Source organism: Heterodontus francisci, chromosome 31 (genome assembly GCF_036365525.1).
Source record: "Heterodontus francisci isolate sHetFra1 chromosome 31, sHetFra1.hap1, whole genome shotgun sequence".
Taxonomy (NCBI): Eukaryota; Metazoa; Chordata; class Chondrichthyes; order Heterodontiformes; family Heterodontidae; genus Heterodontus; species Heterodontus francisci.
In genome coordinates, this window is record NC_090401.1 from 50,395,429 (window position 1) to 50,419,121 (window position 23,693).

Consider the following 23,693-nt stretch of genomic DNA (forward strand, 5'->3'; position numbering starts at 1 on the left):
TTTTAAAGTTCCCTTTTTACCTGAGCCCCTCTCTCTCTCACACACACACACACACACACACACATCCACCAGTTAACCAGAAAATAAAAGGGATTTTTTTTGTTCAGAGCTCTGTTACAGACAAAAAAACACTTGGGCTGAATACTTGCTCATTTTGAAGAAAACAGCAGATGAGATATGTTGTGTTCCAAAATTGGCATAGTCTAGACTCCAAATACACACAGACAGGTCACTGGGATTATTTAGAAGAGTTCTTTTCAGGCGGCGTTGAGAATGAATTTAGCAGGCTTTTCTTCAAAGACAGGAGACGAGATGAGTTGATACAGTGGACTTCTCAGGATCTTTTAGAGAGGTGCTGGAAAGCTGAGCTGGGTCGTGGTCGTCTCTGCTTCCTTGGGAATTCTCTGCTCCTTCTGCAGGCTTTTCATCAAGCATTCAGCAAGAATCTGGTCTCTTCTTCCATGACGCTTCTTCAGCAGCAAGCTTTTTAAAGAAATGGAACAGGCTGGGCTGAGCTGGGGTTCCGTCCTGTCAAGGGGCATGTGACTGTCACTTCTCTGCCCACATCTTCTCCAATTACCAGGGTTTTGGTTCTATTTTTAGCTTGAGTCATGTGACAACCAGTAACGTTGTTGCCAAACTAGTTCATTTAGTATCCTCTTGATGACCCGCTTGAAAAGAAAACTGGTGCAACATTTCTTCAGTTTGACTGTGAATTCCTTAAAAAATATTTTTTTAACAAAAACAGAAGCACTTTCATAACAGTAGGCCATTCAGCCCCTTGAACTTGCTCCACCAGTTCAGTAAGATCATGGCTCACCTGTACATCAATTCCAGTGACCTGTCTTTGCTCAGTATTCCTCAATACCCTAATCCAGCAAAAATCTATCAATCTCTGTCCTGAAAAATTCAACTCATCCTCAGCATCGCACAGCCTTTTGATGGAGCTGGTTGCAGGTTTCTCCTAGTCTTGACATGAAAAAGTCCTTCCTGATCTCACTTATGAATGGTCTAGTATCCCCGTCCCAGTTTCTCTGTATCTGCCCTATTGCATCTATTTATTGCCTCGTTTAGGTCATCCCTTCAATTTTCTAAACTCAAGGGGTTCCCAAGTGTAACTCTTCAGCGGGGAGCTGCACTAAGTTATGGGAGATTTCACAGTCCGAGCCAATCCTGTCCTCTGTCACTTTTGCAGTAGGAAGCTGAATTAATATATTTCCCCTTCCCTGAGCACTGAGGCCAATTGTAGTGTCCCTCACTGTCATTCTGAGAGATCAGCATAGTTCGTAAATCGAACCTGTGTCTACAGATCTGAGTGGCTCTGTCATGCACTCTACCATCAGGGCACCCAAGAGCAAAGTGATTTGAAATTGAGGTAAACTTGTGATTGCAAATCGAGCACGTGTGCCTACTTGCAGTTCTTCACTCATTGCCAGTGCTCAGAGATCCAGGTCACGATGTAAGTGAAGCCTTTTCTGGAGCACTGGTGGATTGCGCACAAAGATGCCCCTTGCTAAAACCCAAGGCATGCTGACAGCACCAATTTAAATTTTAAAATTTACAAGGAAAAGAGTGGAATTAATTGGATAGCTCTTTCAAAGTGCTGGCAAAACATATTGGGCTGAATGGCCTCCTTCTGTATTGTACCTCTCTATGATTCTATGACTCTGTGACCTCAAGTATAAAATTCTGATCCTTGTGTTCAAATGTCTCTATGTCCTCATCCCTCCCTATCTCTATAATCTCCTCCATCCCTGCAACCCTCCAAAATCTGAGTGTTCCCTCCAAAATCTGAGTGTTCCCTCCAAAATCTGAGTGTTCCTCTAATTCTGGCCTCTTATACATCCGCGATTTTTATCACTGCACCATTGGTGGCAGCCTTCAGCTGCCTGGACCCTAAACTCTGGAATTCCCTCTCTGCCCCTCTCTCCTCCTTTTGAGATGTTCATTGAATGCTACCTCTTTGACCAAGCTTCAGGTCGCCTGTCCTAATATCTCCTTTTGTGGCACAGTGTCAAATTTGTTTTCTAACACTCTTATGAAACACCTTCGGATATTTCACTGTGCTAAAGGCTCTGTATAAATCCAGGTTGTTGTTACAAAACTGACCTCTTGGAAACATAAGCAACCAAGGCAACAGGAGATGCAGACCCACAAGAAGATAACAATGCTCAGCCCATGGAGAACAGGCAGTGACAATTTACAAGGCCCTGATAAAATACCTGACTCCCACTGAAAGCCAATACCTCAGGCATTTTCCACTCACTGGACAGCTCCTGAACTAAATTGGTAGGAATTACAAAGCGTCTGAACGATGCACTGCCAGCTACCCTGAATGTGACAAGATCCCGACAACATTTATGCCCAATCTTATTTCCAGGCAACTTGGACTGATTAAGCTGGTGTGAGACACTCAGCCATGTACAGTAACTAAATGTGGAGGAACTGTGAGTAAAATACCACATAGTGCGTGCCTCTTCACTCAGCTAAGAGTGAAATCGTGTCGCTTACCCAGAGTTTGGAAATCTAATCAAGAGCAGAAAAAACTTTTAAAGCTAACAGATTATAGAGGCATGAGGGGTAGATAGGGCACAGATTTATGGTAATTGTCTAAAGAAGCAATAGCAGGAGGAAATATTTTTTCATGCAACTAATGGTTAGGATCTGGAATGTACTGCCTGAGAGTGTGGTGGAGGCAGGTTCAATCAAGGCATTCAGGAGGGAATTGGATTGTTACCTGAAATGGGAGAATGTATAGGTCTATGGGGAGAACACTGGGGGGATGGCACTAGGTAAACTGCTCTTTCGGAGAGCCAATGCAGATATGTTGTGTCGAATGGCCTCCTTCTGTGCAGTGATTATTCTGTGATTCTGTCAAATTTGTAGCCAATTTCCTTTTGAAAGCTAGTATTCAATCTGCTTTCACCACCCTTTCAGGCAGTGCATTCCAGATCATAACTCAGTGCAAAAAAATATTTCTCCCCATTACCCCCCTGAATTTTTTGCCAATCATCTTAACTGTGTCCACTGGCTACTGCCCCTCTTGCTAGAGGAAGCAATTTCTCCACATTTTCTCTATCAAAACACATAATCATTTTGAACATCTCTATCAAATCTCCCCTTAACCTTCTCTGCTCCAAGGAGAAACAACCTCAGCCTCGCCACATAAATAAAGACCCTCATCTTTGATGCCAATCTGGTAAATCTCTTCTGTCTCCTCTCTAAGGTCCTTGATGTTATTCCTAAAGATGAACGCGAAACAAAAATGAAACATCTGGTATGCAATATAGGCAGAGATAAAGCGGGTTGAATGCCTTTTTGGATATGTTAAAAATGGTATTGAAATCAAGACTCAGTGAAGATCTATTTCACTGCTCTTTCCTTTGGGGAGAATGCCATTGTGCGCCAACCAGGGCAACGCTCCTTTCTTCACAGCAGGCTTCATGGCCTCAACTGCTGCCTCCTGAAACCTGACTATTCGACCTCATCGCTGCGCTAGAATATTGATGGGGAAAATATCACTAAATTCCAAAATATTCTGGCTGCCAAAAGGATCTTTCTCATGAAACAATGCTGCAGCTCTTTAAACAGCTGCAGCAGCACCAGATATCCACCCTGAATCTGAAGTTCTCATTGCCAATCATTCGATAACTCCTGGGCTGTTCAAGAGAGGCACCACGAAAAGAGAGGCCCCTCACCTGTGTGCATGTTGGGAGAATCAGAAAAAACTTCACCCCAGGCCTCACCCTTTCATTTCCTGTTTCATTAAGCTCCTTTTGCAGAAAGAAAGAGCTTGCATTTATATAGTACATTGTGAAGTCTTCAAAGCATCCCAAAACCCTTTTGCAAATGGCGAGTTACTCTAGAAGTGCAGTTGCTGTTGTTATGTCAGCAATGACAGTAGCCAACTTGTGCACAGCAAGAAACCACAAAACTAATTGATTGTGTGATTAATCTGTTTGTGGTGTCATTGGAGGCCAATGGAAAAGTGTAGTGGCTATGTTATAGAGTCATAGAGTTATACAGCACAGAAATAGGCCCTTCAGCCCACCGTGTCCGTGCCGGCCATCAAGTATATCTATTCTAATCCCATTGTCCAGCACTTGGCCCGTAGCCTTGTATGCTATGGTGTTTCAAGTGCTCATCTAAATACTTCTTAAATGTTATGAGGGTTCCTGCCTCCGCCACCCCTTCGGGCAGTGTGTTCCAGATTCCAACCACCCTCTGGGTGAAAACATTCTTCCTCAAATCCCCTCTAAACCTCTTGCCCCTTACCATAAATCTATGCCCCCTGGTTATTGACCCCTCTGCTAAGGGAAAATGTTTCTTCCTATCTACCCTATCTATGCGCCTCATAATTTTGTATGCCTCAATCAGGTCCCCCCTCAGCCTTCTCTGCTCTAAGGAAAACAACCCTAGCCTATCCAGTCTCTCTTCATAGCTGAAATGCTGCAGCGCAGGCAACATCCTGGTGACTGAGCTAATTACCCAAAGACCGTGAGTTCAAATCCCACTGTGGCAGTTAGAGAATTTGAATTCAGTTTAAGAAATCTGGAAGTGAAAAGCTGATATCAGTAAAAGTGACCATGAAGATTTACATTGTCCTTTAGGCAAGGAAACATGCCAACCTTGCCCAATCTGGCCTATATGTGACTCCAAACCCATGCCTACACAGTTGACTCTTAACTGCCCTCTGAAATGGCCTGGCAAGCCACCCAGTTGTATCAAAGTGCTACAATGTTGGGGTTCAAGAAGAAGGCCCACCACCACCTTCTCGGGGCAACCAGCATTGGCCGCAACACCCACATCCTGAGAAAGAATTAGAATGTCTCTTTGGGAAAGGTGTGTCGTGAAAGAAAGAAAGTACTTGCATTTATATAGCGCCATTCATGGACTAAGGACATCCCAAAGCACTTTACAACCAACAAAATACTTCTTGAAAAGTGCTGTTGTAATGTGTCAAAAGCGACAGCCAATTTGTGCACAGAAAGCTCCCACAAACAGCAATGAGATAATGACGAGATAATCTAATTTTCAGGTGTTGATCAAAGAAGGGGCTTGTTGAGGTGGGGGAGGAGGGCTGGTGGGGGATGTTTGGAGGGTGCTGTGGCACTAGTACAAAGGTGGAAATTTACGAGATGTAACTGAAGTACAAAGCAGAATGCCTCTCATTACAACAGTCTGCAAGCTTTTAATTGTTCACACACTGCAAAATATTAATTGTTTCTCCTGTGTTTCCAGTTGATTTCATAGGAGGATTTGATTCCTATGGCTATCAGGCGCCTCAAAAGACCTCTCATTTACAGTTGCAGCCTCTGTACACGTAAGTGCCTTACATACTGATAAAGGAAATCTGCAATGGTCCCCACGGATTCAGTAAAATCTGCTGTGCTGCTTACCTCTCCAACACTTCATTTCAACATTTAAGCCTTGCTCCGATACTCCGGGGAGTGTTGTCCAAGAATAATAAACCATTTTTTATTTTTAATGCCTGTCTGTGAGAGCATCTTTAATTTTATTACTTTCTCCAGTGTGGGAGCTACTGCTAATTGGCATTCACAGGGGAAAAGAGAATGCTCAAAGCCGGTGGAACTTTGAATATTGCAAAGACAAGTACAGGCGTAGAGGAGTGTTTGTAGGTATTCTGCTCATGTCTCCCGTGACTGTTTAGATCGGCATTGCAAAGAGCTGGGCCTTCAAATGTCACGTTCCCATCACCCACGACCCACCCTTCCAACCTGATGAGAAAACCATCCTTCAATCCCGTACAGACTGGGTAGATCCCAGGTTCAACCCTCAGACTGTGGGGTGGTAAGGATGAGGGTGGCAGAATGTGTTTCACCATGGCAAGGGAGGCACTGAGCAAGGGGAGGGTTGGCCCTCGCCGAGGCACATATTGGGTAGGGGTTGCCAACCCTCCAGGATTGTTCTGGAGTCTCTGGGAGTAAAAAGAAAATCCTGGAGGCCGTCGGGGGAAACCTGCAAGAAAAATCAAAGGAGCATTCAAAAAAGATTGTGCGTGTTATATAATCTTCCGTAAACAATTGAATTTATTACATTGAGTTGCATCGAGTCTACAACACAGAAACAGGCCAAAGGGCCCAATGAGTCTATGCTCATTTATGCTCCACTCAAGCCTCCTCCAACCCTACTTCACCTAAGCCCATCAGCATATCCTACTCTTCCTTTTTCCAGCGTGTCTAGTTTCCTCTTAAAAACATTACCCTGCTGTTTCCCAAAAGCCCTGCAAAAATTTCCTTTTCAAGTATTCATCCAACTCCCTTCTGATAAGGGCATGGAAAGTGACCGCCTGACTGACCTCCAGGCTGAGGGCCTGTCGTACTGGACTCCAGCATGAATTAGACCTTTCAGAAGAGAATCGGGAGAGCAGCTACTTGGGGTATCAAACGTAATAGAGTCCAGTGTTTTCTGAATGAATGATTGCAATGCATCATTTAAGGCTTTGTTTTATTTTTCAATTATGACCTCATACTTGGGCTCATCCTTCCAACAGGTCTCACGTATCTCTCGTCCTTTCCGCCCTAAACCCTGCCCCCCCCTTTCTCCCTTATCCAGGCAAGTTATCCTAGTAAATTGCTCTGCTTCAGAAAGAAATCAGTTTAGCTGCCTGAGCATCTTTTGTCTTTGGTACAATTTAATAGAGAGGTCTTGTTTGAAGCTAAGCCCCAGAGGTGCACACAAGCCTGAAGAGGGCCTTGACTGCAAGTTGGCTGAACTCGAGTGTGCTGAGGGCCTGACTCCATTTCACCAGTTTCGAGTGCCGCTTCATTTGCTTCCTCGCCCGTCAGTTTACTAAATTAAGTCCCAGAAGATCACTGCTGGCAAAACAGGAATACATGTTTTTAAAAAAAAGGGGACAATTTGAAACCAATTGCACATCATCAGAACAATATATATTTTTTCTATTTCCAAGACGATCGGTTGAAACCGGGGTGGTGGGTCTGTGGGCCGGGGTTGGGGGTCTGTGGGTGGGGGGTGGTGGTGGAGGGTGGTGGTTGGATGCCTAAAGGGTGAGGGGCAGAAGTGGAGCAGGGCTGCAGATCTTAAAAAAGCCTATTTAAGGCCTGAGTTCCAGAATAGGAACATAGGATTAAGAGTAGGCCCTTCAGCCCCTCAGGCTATTCTGTCATTCAACTATCTCATGACTGAGCGTGGGTCATCGGTGAAGTTGACCAGGGATGGTGCACTAATAGCCTGAGATCAGTCTGTGTTAAGAAGACTGATCGCAGCTGGGAAAACAGTTGCCAGAGTCGGGGTGGACAGGGTGGGGAGTGCCACTCCTGGCCTCAGTACCTTCTGGGGTCAGGAAAGGGAGAAAAATATCACCGGGAGTTCCTGAGCTCTTTTGGAAAATGCACGTGTAAGGGTATGCGGTGAGGCCACAGGGCTTGGCTACATTTACCATACAGACCACCAACACTCAGTGCTGAGGGTCAGACCAAGGGCGAACTAGGGAGGATTGAAGGTCATCATGCAATCATATCCATGTCAGTCAGGGGAAAGAGGGAGAGTTGGCATAGAAAAAAGGACAAACACATTTTATTGCATCTTTTTCAATCTTTGAACATCAGAAAGGTCTTTGCTATCAGTTAAGTACTTTTGAAGCGTAGTCACTATTATAATGTAGGAAATGCGGCAGCCAATTTGCACACAGCAAGATCCCACAATCAACTGTGAGATAATGGCCAGTGAAGTTGGTTGGGGGATAAATATTGGCCAGGATAATGGGAGAGCTCCCCTGTTCCTGTTCAAATAGTGCTGGGAGATCTTTTATGGCTGCCTGAGAGGGCAGACGGGGCCTCAGTTTAATGTCTCAACAGAAAAACGGCCATGCAGCCCACCCCTTGGCCAAGATTATATGCTCAAATCTTTGGAATATAAAAAGTTAACCAGTCCTCCCAGCCACCGGCCTACATCTAGAAAGTCGGCTTTGCCATTGTAGCCAGTTGCACCTTTGCACTGGCCCACATAGAAGCAACTGTTCTTGAGGCAGGACTTCTGGAGGCTCCCTGCTGCCTGCCCCTGGGGCTCAGGCCCTATTCTTCCTACTCCTATCTCTGTTTTTGTGATGTCTGACCCTTTCTCTTCCAAAGTTCATTGTATCATAGAGTCTTACAGAACTATAGGAAGCCATTCGGCCCATCGTGCCTGTGCAAGCTCTTTGAAAGTACAATCCCATAAGTTCCACAAACCAACTCTTTCCCCGTAGATATGCATTTTTCCCTTTTTAAATATATATCCAATTCCCTTTCAAAAGTTACTATTGAATCTGCTTCCACCACCCTTTCAGGCAGCGCATTCCCGATGAAAACTCACTGAGTAAAGAAATTTCTCCTCATCTCCCCCCGTTTTCTTTTTGCCAATTATCTTAAATCTGTCTCCTCTGGTTACCAACCCTCCTGCCATTGGAAACGGTTTCTCTCTATCTACTCTATCATAACCCCTGATGATTTTGAACACTTCAATTAAATCCCCCCTTAACCTTCTCTGCTCCAAGGAGAGCAATCCCAGCTTCTCTCGCCTTCACACAAAACTGAAATCCGTTGTCATGCTCTGCAGTAGAGTGCGACATAGCAAGCTCAATTAAATGTGAGAGTCGGACTCGCAGTTCACCATTACCAATATATACCCCACCCGACCACTTATTACAAGTACCATTTATCAATAAATATTCTATCCATTGAATGCCTATTAAATCCCCCACCTGTTGTCGCATTCTGATTAATTAAAATTCAGTTCACATATTTTAATCCTTTTGAGCTTTGAAAGGCCCTTTCAACTTGTAAGATATGCACATCTTTACTTTCATATACTGGTTGTAAAAAATATAATTTTGCCAGATATTTCTAATAAAATATTGTGAAATCTTTGAGTCCTAGACACAATTTTTAAAAAAGCCAGATCAGGCAAGAAATAAAGAACTATGTAATCTTTTGAAGAATGAGAAACAGTGACAGACCATATGCATATGTTTATGCATAAATTACCATATTTGAACTCAAACTGGAATAATAAATACCATTTCAAACGAACAATAACATGAAATTAGTTCTTGAATACGAATGTGAAATGGATTTTTCTTGCATCGCAAGCTATATTTTCCCCTTTCTTTCTTACCCAGTCCACCATTAGTTTCTCTTCTCTACTCCCTCGTTCTTTTTTTTCTTCTCTTCCGCTTTTAATTTTCACGGTTGCATGGGATCCTTGGTTTTATAAATGGAGATGAAGAGTGTACAAAGAAGTAACGCTAACCCTGGGCATATCATTGCTTAAGCTACAGTTTGAATACTGTGTCCAGTTTTATAGCCTCCTTACTATAGAAAAAGATGTCAAGGCCCTGGAGAGGGCGCAGAAAAGATTCAGCAAGAGAATCTTCTAATAGAAGAACTATTTCCACTGGACTCTGGGCAGATAATTAGTGGATGTAAATTTCAGATAATCGACAAAAGATGGAAGGGATAGGCGTCTATTCCCAGAGGCTTTCTGTAATGCACCTTGGGACATATTTATATTTACACAGTGACTCCTGACAACGCAGAGTGATCATGACGTCATCAGCACGTGTGTACATTTACCAGTTTGACAGTATGAATGCGCACATGTGCGTGTTGACGTCACCACGGAATGACGTCCTCACCCCTCAATAGCCATAATCGCCGCCTCCAATCCCCCAAACAGTACCCCGCTCCCTCCTGCCATCTTGCTTCAATCACCGATTTCAATTTCCCACCTCCGACTGCTCATCACTCCATGCCGCTTCGCCGCTTCCCTGTTGGCTGATCGCTGCCCGCCCTGCTGCCTGAAGAAGCCGCAGGGGGCAGGGAACGAGCCGCCAGAGTGGCAAGGCGAGAAGTGAGCGGCCAGTGGGTCGGTGTGGGGGGTGGGGGGGCGGAGAGGGGCATGGGAACGAACGGCCAGAGGAAGGCAGCAGCGAGGCGGGGAATGAGCGGTGAGCAGACAGGCGGCGTGGTAGGGAGCGGCGAAGAGAAGCATGATGGCAGGAGGGAGTAGGGTACTGTTGGGGGTGAGATGGAGGCAGCGATTACAGCCAATGTGGGGATTTGGGTTTAAGGCTGCGTTTGATTTTTGTGACAAATAGAGCAGCGCCATCTTTATTACTGGCAGCTGCCTCAGACGTCGCAGACAGTGACATTTCAGTAGATGAGGCTGCATTTGTGCATGTGCCAGTACTGTGCCACCTAGTGGTCATGTCAGCAAACGCAGCCTTATATTTAAGGTGCTATTTAAATGCAAAAAGTTGTTGAGAGGTTAGGAGAGTTTTGTTTTCAAAAAGGTTGTTAGGATAAGAAAAGCCTCACCAGAAACAGTGGTGGAAGCAGAATCCAGTCTATCTTGTCAAAGGGAAGTGGAGAAATATTTGAAAAAGTAAAATTTTTAAAGCGTTTGAAGAAAGGATAAGGGAATAAGCAGAAGAGGACTGGGTCTCCCTAAAGGGCATGGGATTTTCGGGATTCTCATGGGAAAAGGGAGACACTGATAATGCGGCACTGTGGAATTATTCACAGGGGCAGTCGGAAAATCTCTTGATTTCCTATATGGCCAGTCCAGCCCAGGCATGGAACTAAGTGGATAACTCTTTCAGAGAGATAGCACAGGGGCGATGACTGGACTAACTGTCTGCTGTACAGCAAAATCCAACCACTTACTCCCTATTCTTCCCTCACTTTTTTAAATATTTCGCTCTCTCATTTTCTGTCTGTCCATCTCTCTCTCCCTCTGATCTTTCACCCCCTGCCCCTTCTTGCTGCCTTTCTCACTTGGCTCACTGTTTGTGTGTATGTCTCTGTCTCCCTTTCACTTCTCTTGTGGTTTCCTCCTTTACTTCAGTCTCATCTCTGGATTCATTCCACTTGTGCTTTCAGCTTCTCATTCGCTCTCTCTCATTTCTTCCTTTGCGGGTTCCCCTTTCTCAGAATTCTGCTCTCCTCCATCTTTCAGCCACCCAGAACTAAAAATGACTCCCTTTTATTTAACCCAAAGCACATGTTAATTCCAGCCTGCCTCTTTTTGTAATGTTCAATGTGAGGATCTGTCTGCAATGGCCAGGGACTGTACTCTCCGTAACGGCACAAGTTGACACTATGGGTTATCGTACAGTGCAGCTTCCCACACATTGTGCTGTGTTTCAAAAACCAACATGTACAATGCAACAAACACCCAGAGATTTGTGCAGAACAGCAACAACTTGCATTTATATAGCACCTTTAACCTGGTAAAACCTCCCAAGGCACTTCACAGGAACATTAGCAAACAAAACTTGATGCTGAGCCACATGATGAGATATTAAATTGGATGACCAAAAGCTTGATCAAAAAAGTAGGTTTTAAGGAGTGCATTAAGGGAGGGGAAATAGGGGGAGAAGCAGAGAGATTTAGGGAGGGAATTGCAGAGCTTATTGCTTAAAGCACGTCCACCAATGGTGGACTGATTAAAATGCCAAAAACACTTCTGCAATATGGTTCACTTCTACTGGGATAGAATTGGCAAGTAAGGAAGTAACATTGGTTAGACCACACTTGAAGTACTGTGCTCTGTTCTGGTCTCATATTACAAAAAGGATTTTGAGGCACGAGAGCAGGTCCAAAAATTATTTACAATGATGATGCCAGAACTGATAGGTGCTTGATGGCCGGCACAGACACGATGGGCCGAATGGCCTCTTTCTGTGCTGTATAACTCTATGACTCTATGAACTGGGGGGTTTTAGTTACCAGGAAAGGCTACCAGGCTGGATCTCTTTTCTCTATAAAAGTGACTTGATCAAGGTCTTCAGAATTATTAAGCACTTTGATAGGGTGGACGTAGATAAAATATGACTGCTTGTTGGGGGAGTTAAAACTAGGGGCCATAAATATAAGATAGTCACCAATAAAACCAGCAGGGAATTCAGGAAAAACTTCTTTGTCCAGAGAATGGTTGGACTGTGGAATTCACAACCACATGGAGTAATTGAGGTGAATAGAATAGATACATTTAAGGGGAAGCTCGTTAAACATGAGGGAGAAAGGACTAGGTTATGCTGATAGGGTTAGATGAAGACGGGTGGGAGGGGGCTTGTATGGATCATAAACACTACAATGGACTAGTTGGGCTAAATGGCCTGTCTGTGTGCTCTACATTCTTCATAAATTCTACTCAGCCTGGCTCAAATCTGGAATTGAAAGCTAATCTCTGTCATGGTGCCATGAAACAATCATCAATTGTCATAAAAACCCATCTGGTTCACTAATATCCTTTAGGGAAGGAAATCTGCCATCCTTGCCCGGTCTGACCTACATGTGACTTCAGATCCACAGCAATGTGGTTGATTCTTAACTGCCCTCTGAAATGGCCTAGTAAGCCACTCAAGGGTAATTAGGGATGGGCAACAAATGCTGGTCTGCCAGCGACGCCCACGTCCCATGAAAGAAAGAAAAAAGTTGGCAGCACTCTCCCCTGTGAGTCAGTGAAGGTTTGCAGTTCAGTTCCCACTCCAGGACTAGAGCACAGAATCTAGACTGCAATTGCAATGCAATATGGAGGACGTAGTGCCATATTGCAACTCTATCTTTTAGATGAGATATCAGTTGAATGACCATCTGCCTGTTCCAGAGGTTCAGGTAAAGGTTAAGTATCCCATAATGCTAGTTGGATAGGAGGAGTTCTTTTGATATCCTGGCCAACGTTCCTCCCTTAAGCAAACCCAATGCCTTTCATGACCTCAGGATCTCCCGAAGTGCTTTACAGCCAATGGAGTAATTTTGAAGTACAGTCACCTTTATGATGTAGGAAACGCCACAGCCAATTTGTGGACAGCAAGCTCCCACAAATAGCAATGAGGTAATGGCTGGTTTGTTTGTTCAAGTGATGCTGTTTGAGGCATAAATATTGGCCCAGGACACTGGGGAGAATTCCCCTGCTCTTCCCCCAAATAATTTAATTTCCACCTGATGGCAGATGGGATCTCGGTTTAACATTGCATCTGAAAGACGGCAGTGCCATGTTCCCTCAGTACTGCATTGAAGTGTCAGCCTAGATTATGTGCTCAAGTCTCTGAACGGACTGTTGAGCGAGGCCTAGTGACAAGGCTGTTACTGTGTAATTGTTTCCCAGCAAGCAACAGCACCTACAGGGGAGGAAGTGATCTACATTATCTCCTCACCATATCTTTCTTACCTTCTCTTCAGCTGAGAGGGTATGCTAGTTCTAGAAGTAGCCTCCAGGGAGTGTGCAAGAGCTGTATAAAGATGACTCTCCTTCCATACTTCACCTCAGTTCAGCACCATTCGCTATTGATCTGGCTGAGAGCTCAGAACATGATAGGTTGAAGCGCCAAGACATGTTAATGTACACTGTACAGTAGAGGGAGCTGAAGCACTAGCAAATGTTTCCGCTTATGGGTGGAATCCCAAACTAAGAGCTGTGAATATGTGTTAGTTACCAGTGAATTCAGTAAAGAGTTCAGGAGAAACTTCTTTATCCAGAGTGTGGTTAGAACGTGGAACTTGCCACCACGCAGAGTAGTTCAGGTGCACAGCATGGGTACATTTAAGAAAAAGCTAGTTATGTACATCAGGGCAAAAGGAATAGAAGGATAGGCTGAGATGAAGTAGGGTGGGAGGAGGCTCATGTGGAGCATAAGCGCCATAGGAGGAGGTGATGGCGTAGGGGTAATGTCACTGGGCTAGTAAGCCAGAGCCCAGGCTTATGCTCTGGGGACATGGGTTCGAATCCCACCAAGGTAGGTGGTGAAATTTGAATTCAATTAATAAATCTGGAATGAAAAAGCTCATCTAATGATGACCATGAAACCATTGTCAATTGTTGTAAAAATTCCCTTTAGGGAATTAAATCTGCCATCCTTACCTGGTCTGACCTTCATGTGTTCCAAACCTACAGCAATGTGGTTGACTCTTAAAATGCCTTCTGGAATGGCCCAGCAAGCCACTCAGTTCATGGGCAGCTAGGGATGGGCAACAAATATTGGCCTAGCCAGCAATGCCCACATCCCACAAGCAAATAGAAACACAGATCATTTGGGCAGAACAGCCTGTTTCTGTGCTGCAAATTCAAAGTAATTCTATGTGACATCCCACCAAGGCAAGTTTAATGTGTAGACTTCACTGTCTCTGCTGAATTCACCATTTTGCAACCCATTTCCACTGATAAGCTGAGTTATTAAATCTCCAGATTTGTCCAGCATATAAAACATTAAAAAATATTTAAAAACCAATTTTTTTTTGTTACCTACAGCACTTTTAATGCAAATTGACGAGTCACAAAGAGATTAGGGAGAACAATATGTCTTTCTGCTATCTGCAAGAGAGAGAATTCTCTGGGTTGGAACATTGGATTGTGAGTTCAAGCAGAGAAAGTATGAGCTGACAGCTCTGATTAATTATGCACAGGGTGTGGGAGAGCGAAATATGCAATAAAGTGCAATCTTACTAATTATATTTTAATTAATATTTTCAGTGTTATTTACCAACACAATACTTTACAAATAGGAGGTTCGTTTATCACATGGCTCAGTATCTTTGAAAATACCATGTAATTAATTTGTAACCTGCAGAGCTTTTAACGTTGAAGTAAACAGTGTGGGAGATTGTTAGGAAGACTGTGCTTATAGCTGCAGAACTCAATATATTTTATTTACAATTGTCTCTTTTATTCTTCTTGTCAAACTCACCTTTGGCCTGAAAACTTGCAGAAAAACTGTTTGTCTTTGAGAAGATAGATTTCCTACTGTCTGCTACATATATGGAAATACTGGAGAAGCTGGTGTTCTTCTCCTTAGAGTACACAACGTTAAGGGGAGATTTAGTAGAGGTGTTCAAAATCATGAAGGGTTTTGATCCAGTAAATAAGGAGAAACTGTTTCGAATGGCCGAAGGGTCAGTAACCAGTGGGCACAGATTTAAGATCATTGGCAAAAAGGACCAGGGGTAAGATGAGGGGGAAAACAATTTATGCAGCAAGTTGTTATCATGTGGAACACACTGGCTGAAAAGGTGGTGGAAGCAGATTCAATAGCAACTTCCAAAAGGAAATTGGATAAATACTTGAAAAGGAAACATTTGCGGGGCTATGGGGAAAGAGCAGGGGAGGTCTTTAAAAGAGCCAGTACAAACATGATGGGTCGAATGGCCTCCTCCTGTGCTGTATGATTCTATATTTTTTCTGTTTAAAATTAAGCTTGCACTAGCTACTGTGGCACTGAGCCACTTGGACTAGGAATCTCTTGCCTGAAGTGAGTTGGCTGATCTCAAACACGGATGATAAAATTGGTGTCACTGCCCCTGATTTAGCGCAGCCACGTTTCCTGATCCAAATCCATTGACCTTCCAGGAAGTCCTTTGTGTTCAAATTCCTGCATGGCCTTTGGCCAACCTATCTCTGTTATCTCCTCCAGCCCTACAACCCTCTAGAAACCCTGCAGTCCTCTCATTCCAGCCTTTGGCGCATCCCCAATTTCCTGCGCCCCAGCAGTGGCAGCCATGCCTTCAGTTGTCAAGGCCTCAAACTCTGGAATTCCCTCCCTGAACCTCTCCATCTTTCTACCTCTCTCTCCTCCTTTAAGATTCTCTCTAAAACCTATCTCTTCGTCCAAGCTTATGGTCATCTGTCCTCATACCTATCTTTGGGGCTTGGTGTCAAATTATGTCTGTTAATCACTCCCATGAAGCTTATTGGGATGTGGTACTAACTAAAAATGCTATGTAAATGAAATTTGTTGTTGGCTGTGTTTTTCGCCCAATTACCAGCACCTTTGGGATTATATTCGATGTGAGTCAGTGCCCCAGCAGAGGCAGGGAGGAAAATGGGGAACTGCAACATAGTGGTTCAGTGCTGGCCTTTCACCCCTTTGGTTTTGTTTTGTTTGTAGATCAGACTGCAGAAATGAAAGTCTAGTCTTGCTGTAAGCTTCCTATGTGAACTGAGTTTGGCCAGTTTACCTCTATTCTTACCAGGCACAAAACATTCTCCAATTCGGCATTGATTGGCAAAATATTGGTATGCACCTTAGGGAAAGTGTCAGATTGGTGCAGAAGGGTTGGGGTTCAGGCATATTTTTGGGGACAGAAAAGTGGCTGTTTTACTCAGTGTCTGACTATGGTATACCTTACCTGAAAGTGCTTGACTCCGACATTGGGTTCCTGACATACAAGTTCCATCCCTCAGTGCATATCTCTCAACTTGTTGAGTATAACAAAATAAATAAAATGAAATTAGTGTCAAATCAGAAGAAATTACCATTATCTTTTCTGCCACAATCTTTTTGCTACACCAATAAAAGTAGTAAAATTTTATTATTTTTTTCGATGTTATGTCTCTTGGACTCTTGTTAAAGTCTGTTAAAGATGTGTTAGCATCGTACGGCACAGAAGGAGTCCATTCGGCCCATCCTGCCTCTGGCAATGCTTTGAAAGAGCTATCCAATTAGTCCCACTCCCCTGCTGTTTTCCCCACATCTCTGCAAATTTTTTTCCCCTTCAAGTAGCTATCCAATTCCCTTTTGTTTGTGAGCTTTCAGAGGAAGATGTATCACTTTGCCGCTGAGGAGAATTAAACTAGCCAGTAGGTTAAAGACACTATATAAATGTAAGCTGTTGTTGAATTGGCTCACACATTCAGCTCCAGTTAATTCAGCATTCAACGTGAATTTTATTATAATTATTGCATTAGTTGTTCAGTGTTGACATTGGTCGGAGGAGAAAGACTGTGACTGCGGGCTCCACTGATGACTAATTACCCAGCTCACTAACTAGCATGCAGGATTTTGATCAGAATTCAGCGAGGGGCACTTGAAAGAGAAGAGCTGTTAACTGTGGGGAAGCCCCAAAGCGCTACGTAGCTGCACTCATCGCCTTCCCGCACTGCCCCTCCTCCCGCACTATCCCACCCCCCATATCCCTGCCCCCCGCCCTGCCCTGTGGCAAATCACAGGTCTCACAGTATGGGTGTTTGCTTCAATCACCACAGACCAAAAATAGCCAAGAAATCAATTTTATTCGAATTTTCAAATGCAAAACTATGCAATACAAATGCCGCATGGTTCTTCAAACTCGATTTGTGAGGGGCAGTATTAACCTCACTGCATTCCTGGTGGGTATGAAATGGTAACTGTAGTTTTGGCTTTGTTTTGGATTACACAACCCAAAGATTGATTACATTTGACAGGGTAGGGGCAGAGAAGTTGTTTCTGCTTGTGGGAGATCCCAGAACGAGGAGCCGTACATAAAAGATAATAAATCCAATAGGAAATTTAGGCGAAACGTCTTTACCCAGAGAGTGGTTCGAATGTGGAACTTGCTGCCACGAGGAGTAGTTGAGGCGAATAGGGTAGATGCATTTAGTGGAAGCTGGATAAACATATAAGGGAGAATGGAATAAACATATAAGGGAGAAAAGGTTATGATGATAGGGTGAGATGAAGAGGTATAGGAGGAGGCTTGCGTAGAGCATAAGCACCAGCATGGACCAGTTGGACTGAATGGCCTGTTTCTGTGCTGTACTTTCTAAGGAATTCAGAAGGGTAAATATCTTGGTTCCATTTCCATGGATCTATAAACCAGACATTCAACATCAGGAAATGAAGATGTCGGGGAATTGGACTGTTTCTGTTTCCCAGTCCATTATTTAATTGGTTAACTGTTATTTTAGCTACTTGTAATGCACAAAAGTGAGGATTATTGCAAGTGATTGGGCAGCTTTCTGCCTTTGTTACTATTGAAATCAAATGGAATACATTGACCAATCTAAAGGCAAGAGTAATTAGCATTTCTATTTATTACTGTCAAAGCAGACAGAAGATTAAATGATTCACATGCTTCTTTATAAAAGTGAAAAACATCCCCTGAGTCATTCTCTGTGTAGTTCCCTCTCTCCCTTTTTTTTATTCTATTGTGGGATGTGGGCGTCACTGGCAAGGCCAGCATTTGTTGCCCATCCCTAATTGCCCTTGACAACTGAGTGGCTTGCTAGGCCATTTCAGAGGGCAGTTAAGAGTCAACCACATTGCTGTGGTCTCGAGTCATATGTAGGCCAGACCAGGTAAGGATGGCAGATTTCCTTCCCTAAAGGATTTTATGACAATTGATGATAGTTTCATGGCACCATTATTGAGACTAGCTTTCAATTCCAGATTTTTATTTATTAGTTGAATTTAAATTCCATCCGCTGCCATGAGGGATTTGAACCTGTGTCGCCTGGGTATTAACCTGGACCTCTGGATTGCTAGTCCAGTGACATTACCACTGCACCACCATCTCCCATTGATACGTGTTGTATGTTATGACATCGTGTTCATTGTAGTGTTTATTGAAATGAACTTTAAATCATAAAGTTCTCACAAGGCTCCTTTAAGGGATTCTACCATCATGAACATTTATTCAACAAATATTTTTGTCTCTTTGTCAGAGAGCCAAACGTGGGATGACACTTCTCTAAAATATTGTCACATGTAAATGGCATCACAATGGATTTGAAACTTTTTGCATTGTTCCAGGATATTTACAAATAGAAAGAGATTTTTTGCAAAGAATGAGGCCTTTAAAGAACAGAAAGGCTGGAAATTGATTACTTATCCCGAACATTAAGCTGTGATGGTAACCAAGAAAATGATGCAAATATTAAATTTTTTAGAAAGTTCTGAGCAGTTTAACTGAATGACTTACAGAGTTATTAAACAATTGTATTTTTCTTTCAGGATTCCATCCAGGAACACAGGTAGGTAGCCCTCACCTGTCCATTCAAAGCTTTTCACTTTCCCTGCGCTGATTGGTTAGCCAGTGGCTAAGCTGACTATTAGATGCATCAGTAAACAGAGGCTTCATGTCACTTCCATGTATCTTTCACATAGTTAGATAGCAGAAGTTGTCTACAATTATTTCTGTTACAGAAGTAAATATTGGTAAGCTAGGGTCTGATTGGTGAGTGCCCCTCCCATCCCAGGGTGTTATTTCACCAAGGCTCTTGTATATTGAGCATGGAAGAAGGATTTGGGTTCCTGTATCACAGTTCAATCATTTGTTTGGGTTCCAGTATTATAGTTCAACTTGCAGAATTGGTTCCCGTACTTACGAAATCCTAAAGTTGAAGGCTTAGGCTTAAAGTGCATAAGGTGAGGAGCAAGGTGGCGGAAGGGCATCACCATCTATCGCCCTCTGTCGGAAACAGCACGTGGATCTACCTCAGTTGAAGACAGGATCAGGCTCATCTATGATGCCCTCACAGTCAAATAGCCTGCCAGTACTTGCCTTTGAAATGTTCCTAGCTGAGCGAAAGGTGCCAATGGGTAAGGACCTGAAGCTCAGCACGAGTCAGTGTCTTCAATTGAAGAGAGGAAGCACATTTTTTATATATTGCTGCAAAATTTATCTGTGAATTCTCATTAAGTACAGACTATAGATAATAATTTGAATCACTTTAACATTAAGTGGGTTCCATTGTTGCAGTCTAGTGTAAACAAAGTGGATGAATTTCTGCTTCCTGTTGTGTTTCTGATGAGATCTAAGAGGGTGCTTATGGTTTGATTTAAGTAATAATTAGCATAGTTTATAGCGCAAGCCTAGTAAAATTTTATGTTTGGAGTACCTTGATCCTGTAGACCAAATCTGTAAGGGAGGCGATCATTTTCATTTTGTGTGTTAGCGTAAAACAGGTAAAAGCTAGTCGGCACCCCATTTTACATCTCTCCTCATTTTTATTTCGGTTTGCACTGCTCCCTGATATTTTTTGACTGGAGAATGAATTCCCAAATCAATCTCACAATTGCTGGAAGGATTTAGCAGGTGATTCTGCGACCTGGAGAGGAATGGCTTCTGACAAATAACGCTGCCTGAAACATCGTCTCCTCTGTTCTATCTGCAGAGTCTAACTAATCTACTGTCCGTTTACAGCCTTTTCTGCTCTTGTTTCTGATTTCCAGTGTTTGCACCTTGTTGCCTTTTACCTGTATTCTTAAATTACTCAACAGATTTCAAATAACATGTACATGTGTGGGCTGTGTGAGTATATGTATGTGACTATCCATGTCTGCTTCTATAACTGTGTTGAATGGGTGAGTGAATATCTGCCTGTGTGTGGTTTTCATAGAGCCCTGTGTTAATGCCCATGATATGTGCAATACATGTATGTTAATGCCATTAATGTGTGCATTACATGTATATTAATAACTGTTAGTGTGTGCATTACACATGTGTTAATGACTGTTAGTGTGTATGTGCAGGGCACATGTCTTAATGCTCATTTGTACATGCATGATGTGTATATTAAGCGGCACAGTGGCGCAGTGGTTAGCACCGCAGCCTCACAGCTCCAGGGACCCGGATTCGATTCTGGGTACTGCCTGTGCAGAGTTTGCGAGTTCTCCCTGTGTCTGCGTGGGTTTTCGCCGGGTGCTCCAGTTTCCTCCCACAGCCAAAGACTTGCAGGTGATAGGTAAATTGGCTGTTGTAAATTGCCCCTAGTGTAGGTAGGTGATAGGGAATATGGGATTACTGTAGGGCTAGTATAAATGGGTGGTTGTTGTTCAGCACAGACTCGGTGGGCCGAAGGGCCTGTTTCAGTGCTGTATCTCTAAATATAAATTTTTTAAAAATATATGTGGTTTTGAGTGTGTTTGTTTGTATATGAATGTGTGTTTTGTGTGTGTGCATGAGTGTGTGTTTGGTTCTGTGCAAGGGGGTGGAAGGTTATCAGCGGTCGGTGGAAATGTGGAGTAATCAGTTCAGCCATGAAATTTTTGAATGGCGGAGCAGGCTCAAAGGGCCGAGTGGCCTACTCATGCTCCTAATTCGTATGTTCGTATGACTTTGTGTGCATTTGCGTGTGAGTGTATGTGTGCATGAGAGCGTGTTAGTCTTTGTGTGAGTGCATGAATGTACACAGGGAGGAGGAATTCCCGCTGTCTGTCACACACCAAACTCACACATTGCCCAGGGTTATGATCTCACCAGTGACAGTTCTACAATCATTGCTGATATTTGAGGCCTCTTCACAGCCCCACGTTCACCAGCAGCATACACATGGAAATTACTGGGTTGCAGGCTCGGAACAGATTTTCCCCTCTAGTTATTATCTCCTCCTCTCCTGAGGTGCTGATTCATTCCAGTACAATAACAGGAGCATGAGCTGCCCTCTGCTTTTTTGCCCAAGGGGCTTCATTTCACAAGTGACCCAAGACAGTGAATATTGGTGGAATATTTGACCATGGCAGGGTATCACATTGTAGTTCGATCTTCTCTTGTGATATCCACACAACGGCCATGAGATATGAACAGAACAGGGAACTCTGGCTGAGTCTGTGCCGACCAACAACCACCCATTTATACTAATCCGACATTAATCCCATATTCCCTACCACATCCCCACCATTCTCCTACCACCTACATACATTAGGGGCAATTTACAATGGCCAATTTACCTATCAACCTGCAAGTCTTTGGCCCAACACCTCCAGGACTGATTGTCGTGCACTGGCTTGGCTGAGAACGCAGCACAGAAGGGCAATTGAACCTGGGAATACCAGGTCTGCATAGCTCAGTTTCACACCCTCCCTACATCCTTTGGTTGCCAACCCTCCAGGATTGTCCCGCGGTTCCAGGAATTAACGACTATTCTCCTGGACACCGCTGCGAGCAACAGCCGGGAGAAAAATCACATGGTTATTAAGAAAAGTTGTCTGTTCTTTTTTATTTTCTTTGAACACTTTCATTTATTAGTTATAAAACAATTGGAGATGGGGAGGGAAAGGCTATTTAACTGGGCGGGAGGTCATGGGATGGAACCTCCAGGAATATGTCCAACCAGAGTTGGCAACGACTAACCCCCACTGACCCATCGAGGGGGGCTTTGTGAGTTTTAAGGGGATGTTTCAGAGCCAAACTGACATTGTTTTACAGGTTTAATTCACTGCAATTTCTTTTAATTTCCAGGTCAGGGTAAACAGGGGACGTCCTGGTCTTAACAAGGCAGGAACTCAGAACATGAGACATGGAGACAGTCTGCACCAACTCTCAAAATTGTTCGAGGATTTTGTTAAAGAATGCTCCAAGTGGTGCAAGGAGAGAGACGGGGAGAGAGAGAGAGAGCAAAAGAGCAGAAGGATTGTAGGGCATTCAGACAATAAAAGTTCAGTGGTAACTGGTTGTAAATTTCATAGATACTTCACAGAACCCAGAGAATTTGCTATTTTATAGAATTAGACAGGAAGTACACTGGCACCCTCTGATGTTCGCTGTCCATAATGACTGGCTGTATTCACAAAGCAGTTCTTCCACTGCCTGACCGCTCTTTGAAAGGCGAGTATCTAAATTAGACCTGCTTTCATGGAGATGGTGTCACGGGGATGGGGGAGGGGTGCGGGTGGAAGGGTGTAGTTACAGAGTCCTTTTGTTCCACAATCTTTCTGATCCTGTCAAGTAGGCAAATTGGATCCAGTGGTATGAGGGGAGGGTTTCCAGGTGGAAAGAATAATTTGTGATTTCAGTCTCTTTGTTGAAAGGCTTTTGTCCACACTGAAAGCTTACAGTGTTTGCGAAGATCTTGGCAACTCTTCTAATTACAAGTGGTGCCTCACTTTGATAATATAGTGAGCAGCAGGACAGGAACAGGAGGGGCTCATCAAGCCTGCTCTGGTGCCAAGAGGGCATGAGATTGCCTGTGAGCATTCTCAGGCACTGGAAAACAACAAGTTGGTTACATCAGTGGTTACAGCTCTGTACTTGCTTTCCTGGAGTGCGTTCATTGTGCGCTCCTTTTATATTATGTAGGTTCTTTGAAGGGATGCATTGATTCAGTCATGGAACGTTCTACATACGTATGAAAGTTTGCGTCGAAATGTAGAACCAGTCAGTGAACGGGGCCTCAGCCATCACATGGCGAAGGAACCAGTAGTTCTGAAGGTTGTTTGTTTATGTTGGTCTGGAAAGCCATTAATGTGGTTCAATGTGTTGTAAGATTGATAGTTGTGGGGGAAGCTCTAGGGGTAAATGTGAGTGTTATATCTTCAGGCCTTAGGTTGGATCAGGTGGTACAGAGACAGGAGGACCCTTCATGCGATGGTGTGATTGTTAGTAAGGATTGTGTTTTTCCACTTTTTAAAAAGTTTGTTTGTGGGATGTGGACATCACTGGCTAAGCCAGCATTTATTGTTCAACCCTAATTGCCCTTGAACTGAGTGGCTTGCTTGGCCATTTCAAAGGGCACTTTAAAGTCAACCACATTGCTGTGGGTCTGGAATCACATGTAGGCCAGACCAGGTAAGGATGGACATGAGTGAACCAGATGGGTTTTTATAACAATCTATGATAGTTTCATGGCACCATTACTGAGACTAGCTTTCAGTTCCAGATTTATTAAATTCAAATTTTACCATCTGCCGGATTCGAACCTGTGTCCCCAGAGCATTAGCCTGGACTCTGGATTACTAGTCCAGTGACATTACCACTACACTACTGCCTCCCACTAAGACCACTGATATCCGGTTTTAATGAGAAGCATTTTCATCCCTGCTAAAATTCATATTAAATGAACAGGAAACAAATCACACAAATTTATTTTCATTACTAAAATGTGATTGTTCAACGGGTGTCAAATGAAAATTAGTTTCAAAGTGGTCACTGAGAGTTTGCATAGTAATCATATCTTGATTACCTCCTCCAGTCCGA

General features: G+C 43.5%; 1 protein-coding gene across 5 annotated transcripts in view; it reads left to right on the forward strand.

Annotated features, from left to right (window-relative positions):
* nkain1 (sodium/potassium transporting ATPase interacting 1) overlaps positions 1 to 22,331 on the forward strand; it is a 507,954-nt gene extending 485,623 nt beyond the window's left edge. For 4 of the 5 annotated variants that reach the window (XM_068011547.1, XM_068011550.1, XM_068011551.1 and 1 more), the window contains 3 exons: positions 5,242 to 5,323; positions 18,731 to 18,750; positions 21,960 to 22,331. In XM_068011547.1, coding sequence (XP_067867648.1) covers positions 5,242 to 5,323; positions 18,731 to 18,750; positions 21,960 to 21,991 — 134 coding nt within the window. In that variant the 3' untranslated portion in view covers positions 21,992 to 22,331. The remainder of the gene's footprint in view (positions 1 to 5,241; positions 5,324 to 18,730; positions 18,751 to 21,959) is intronic. The other variant, XM_068011548.1, reaches the window with a different exon arrangement.
* The last annotated feature ends 1,362 nt before the right edge of the window (positions 22,332 to 23,693 follow it).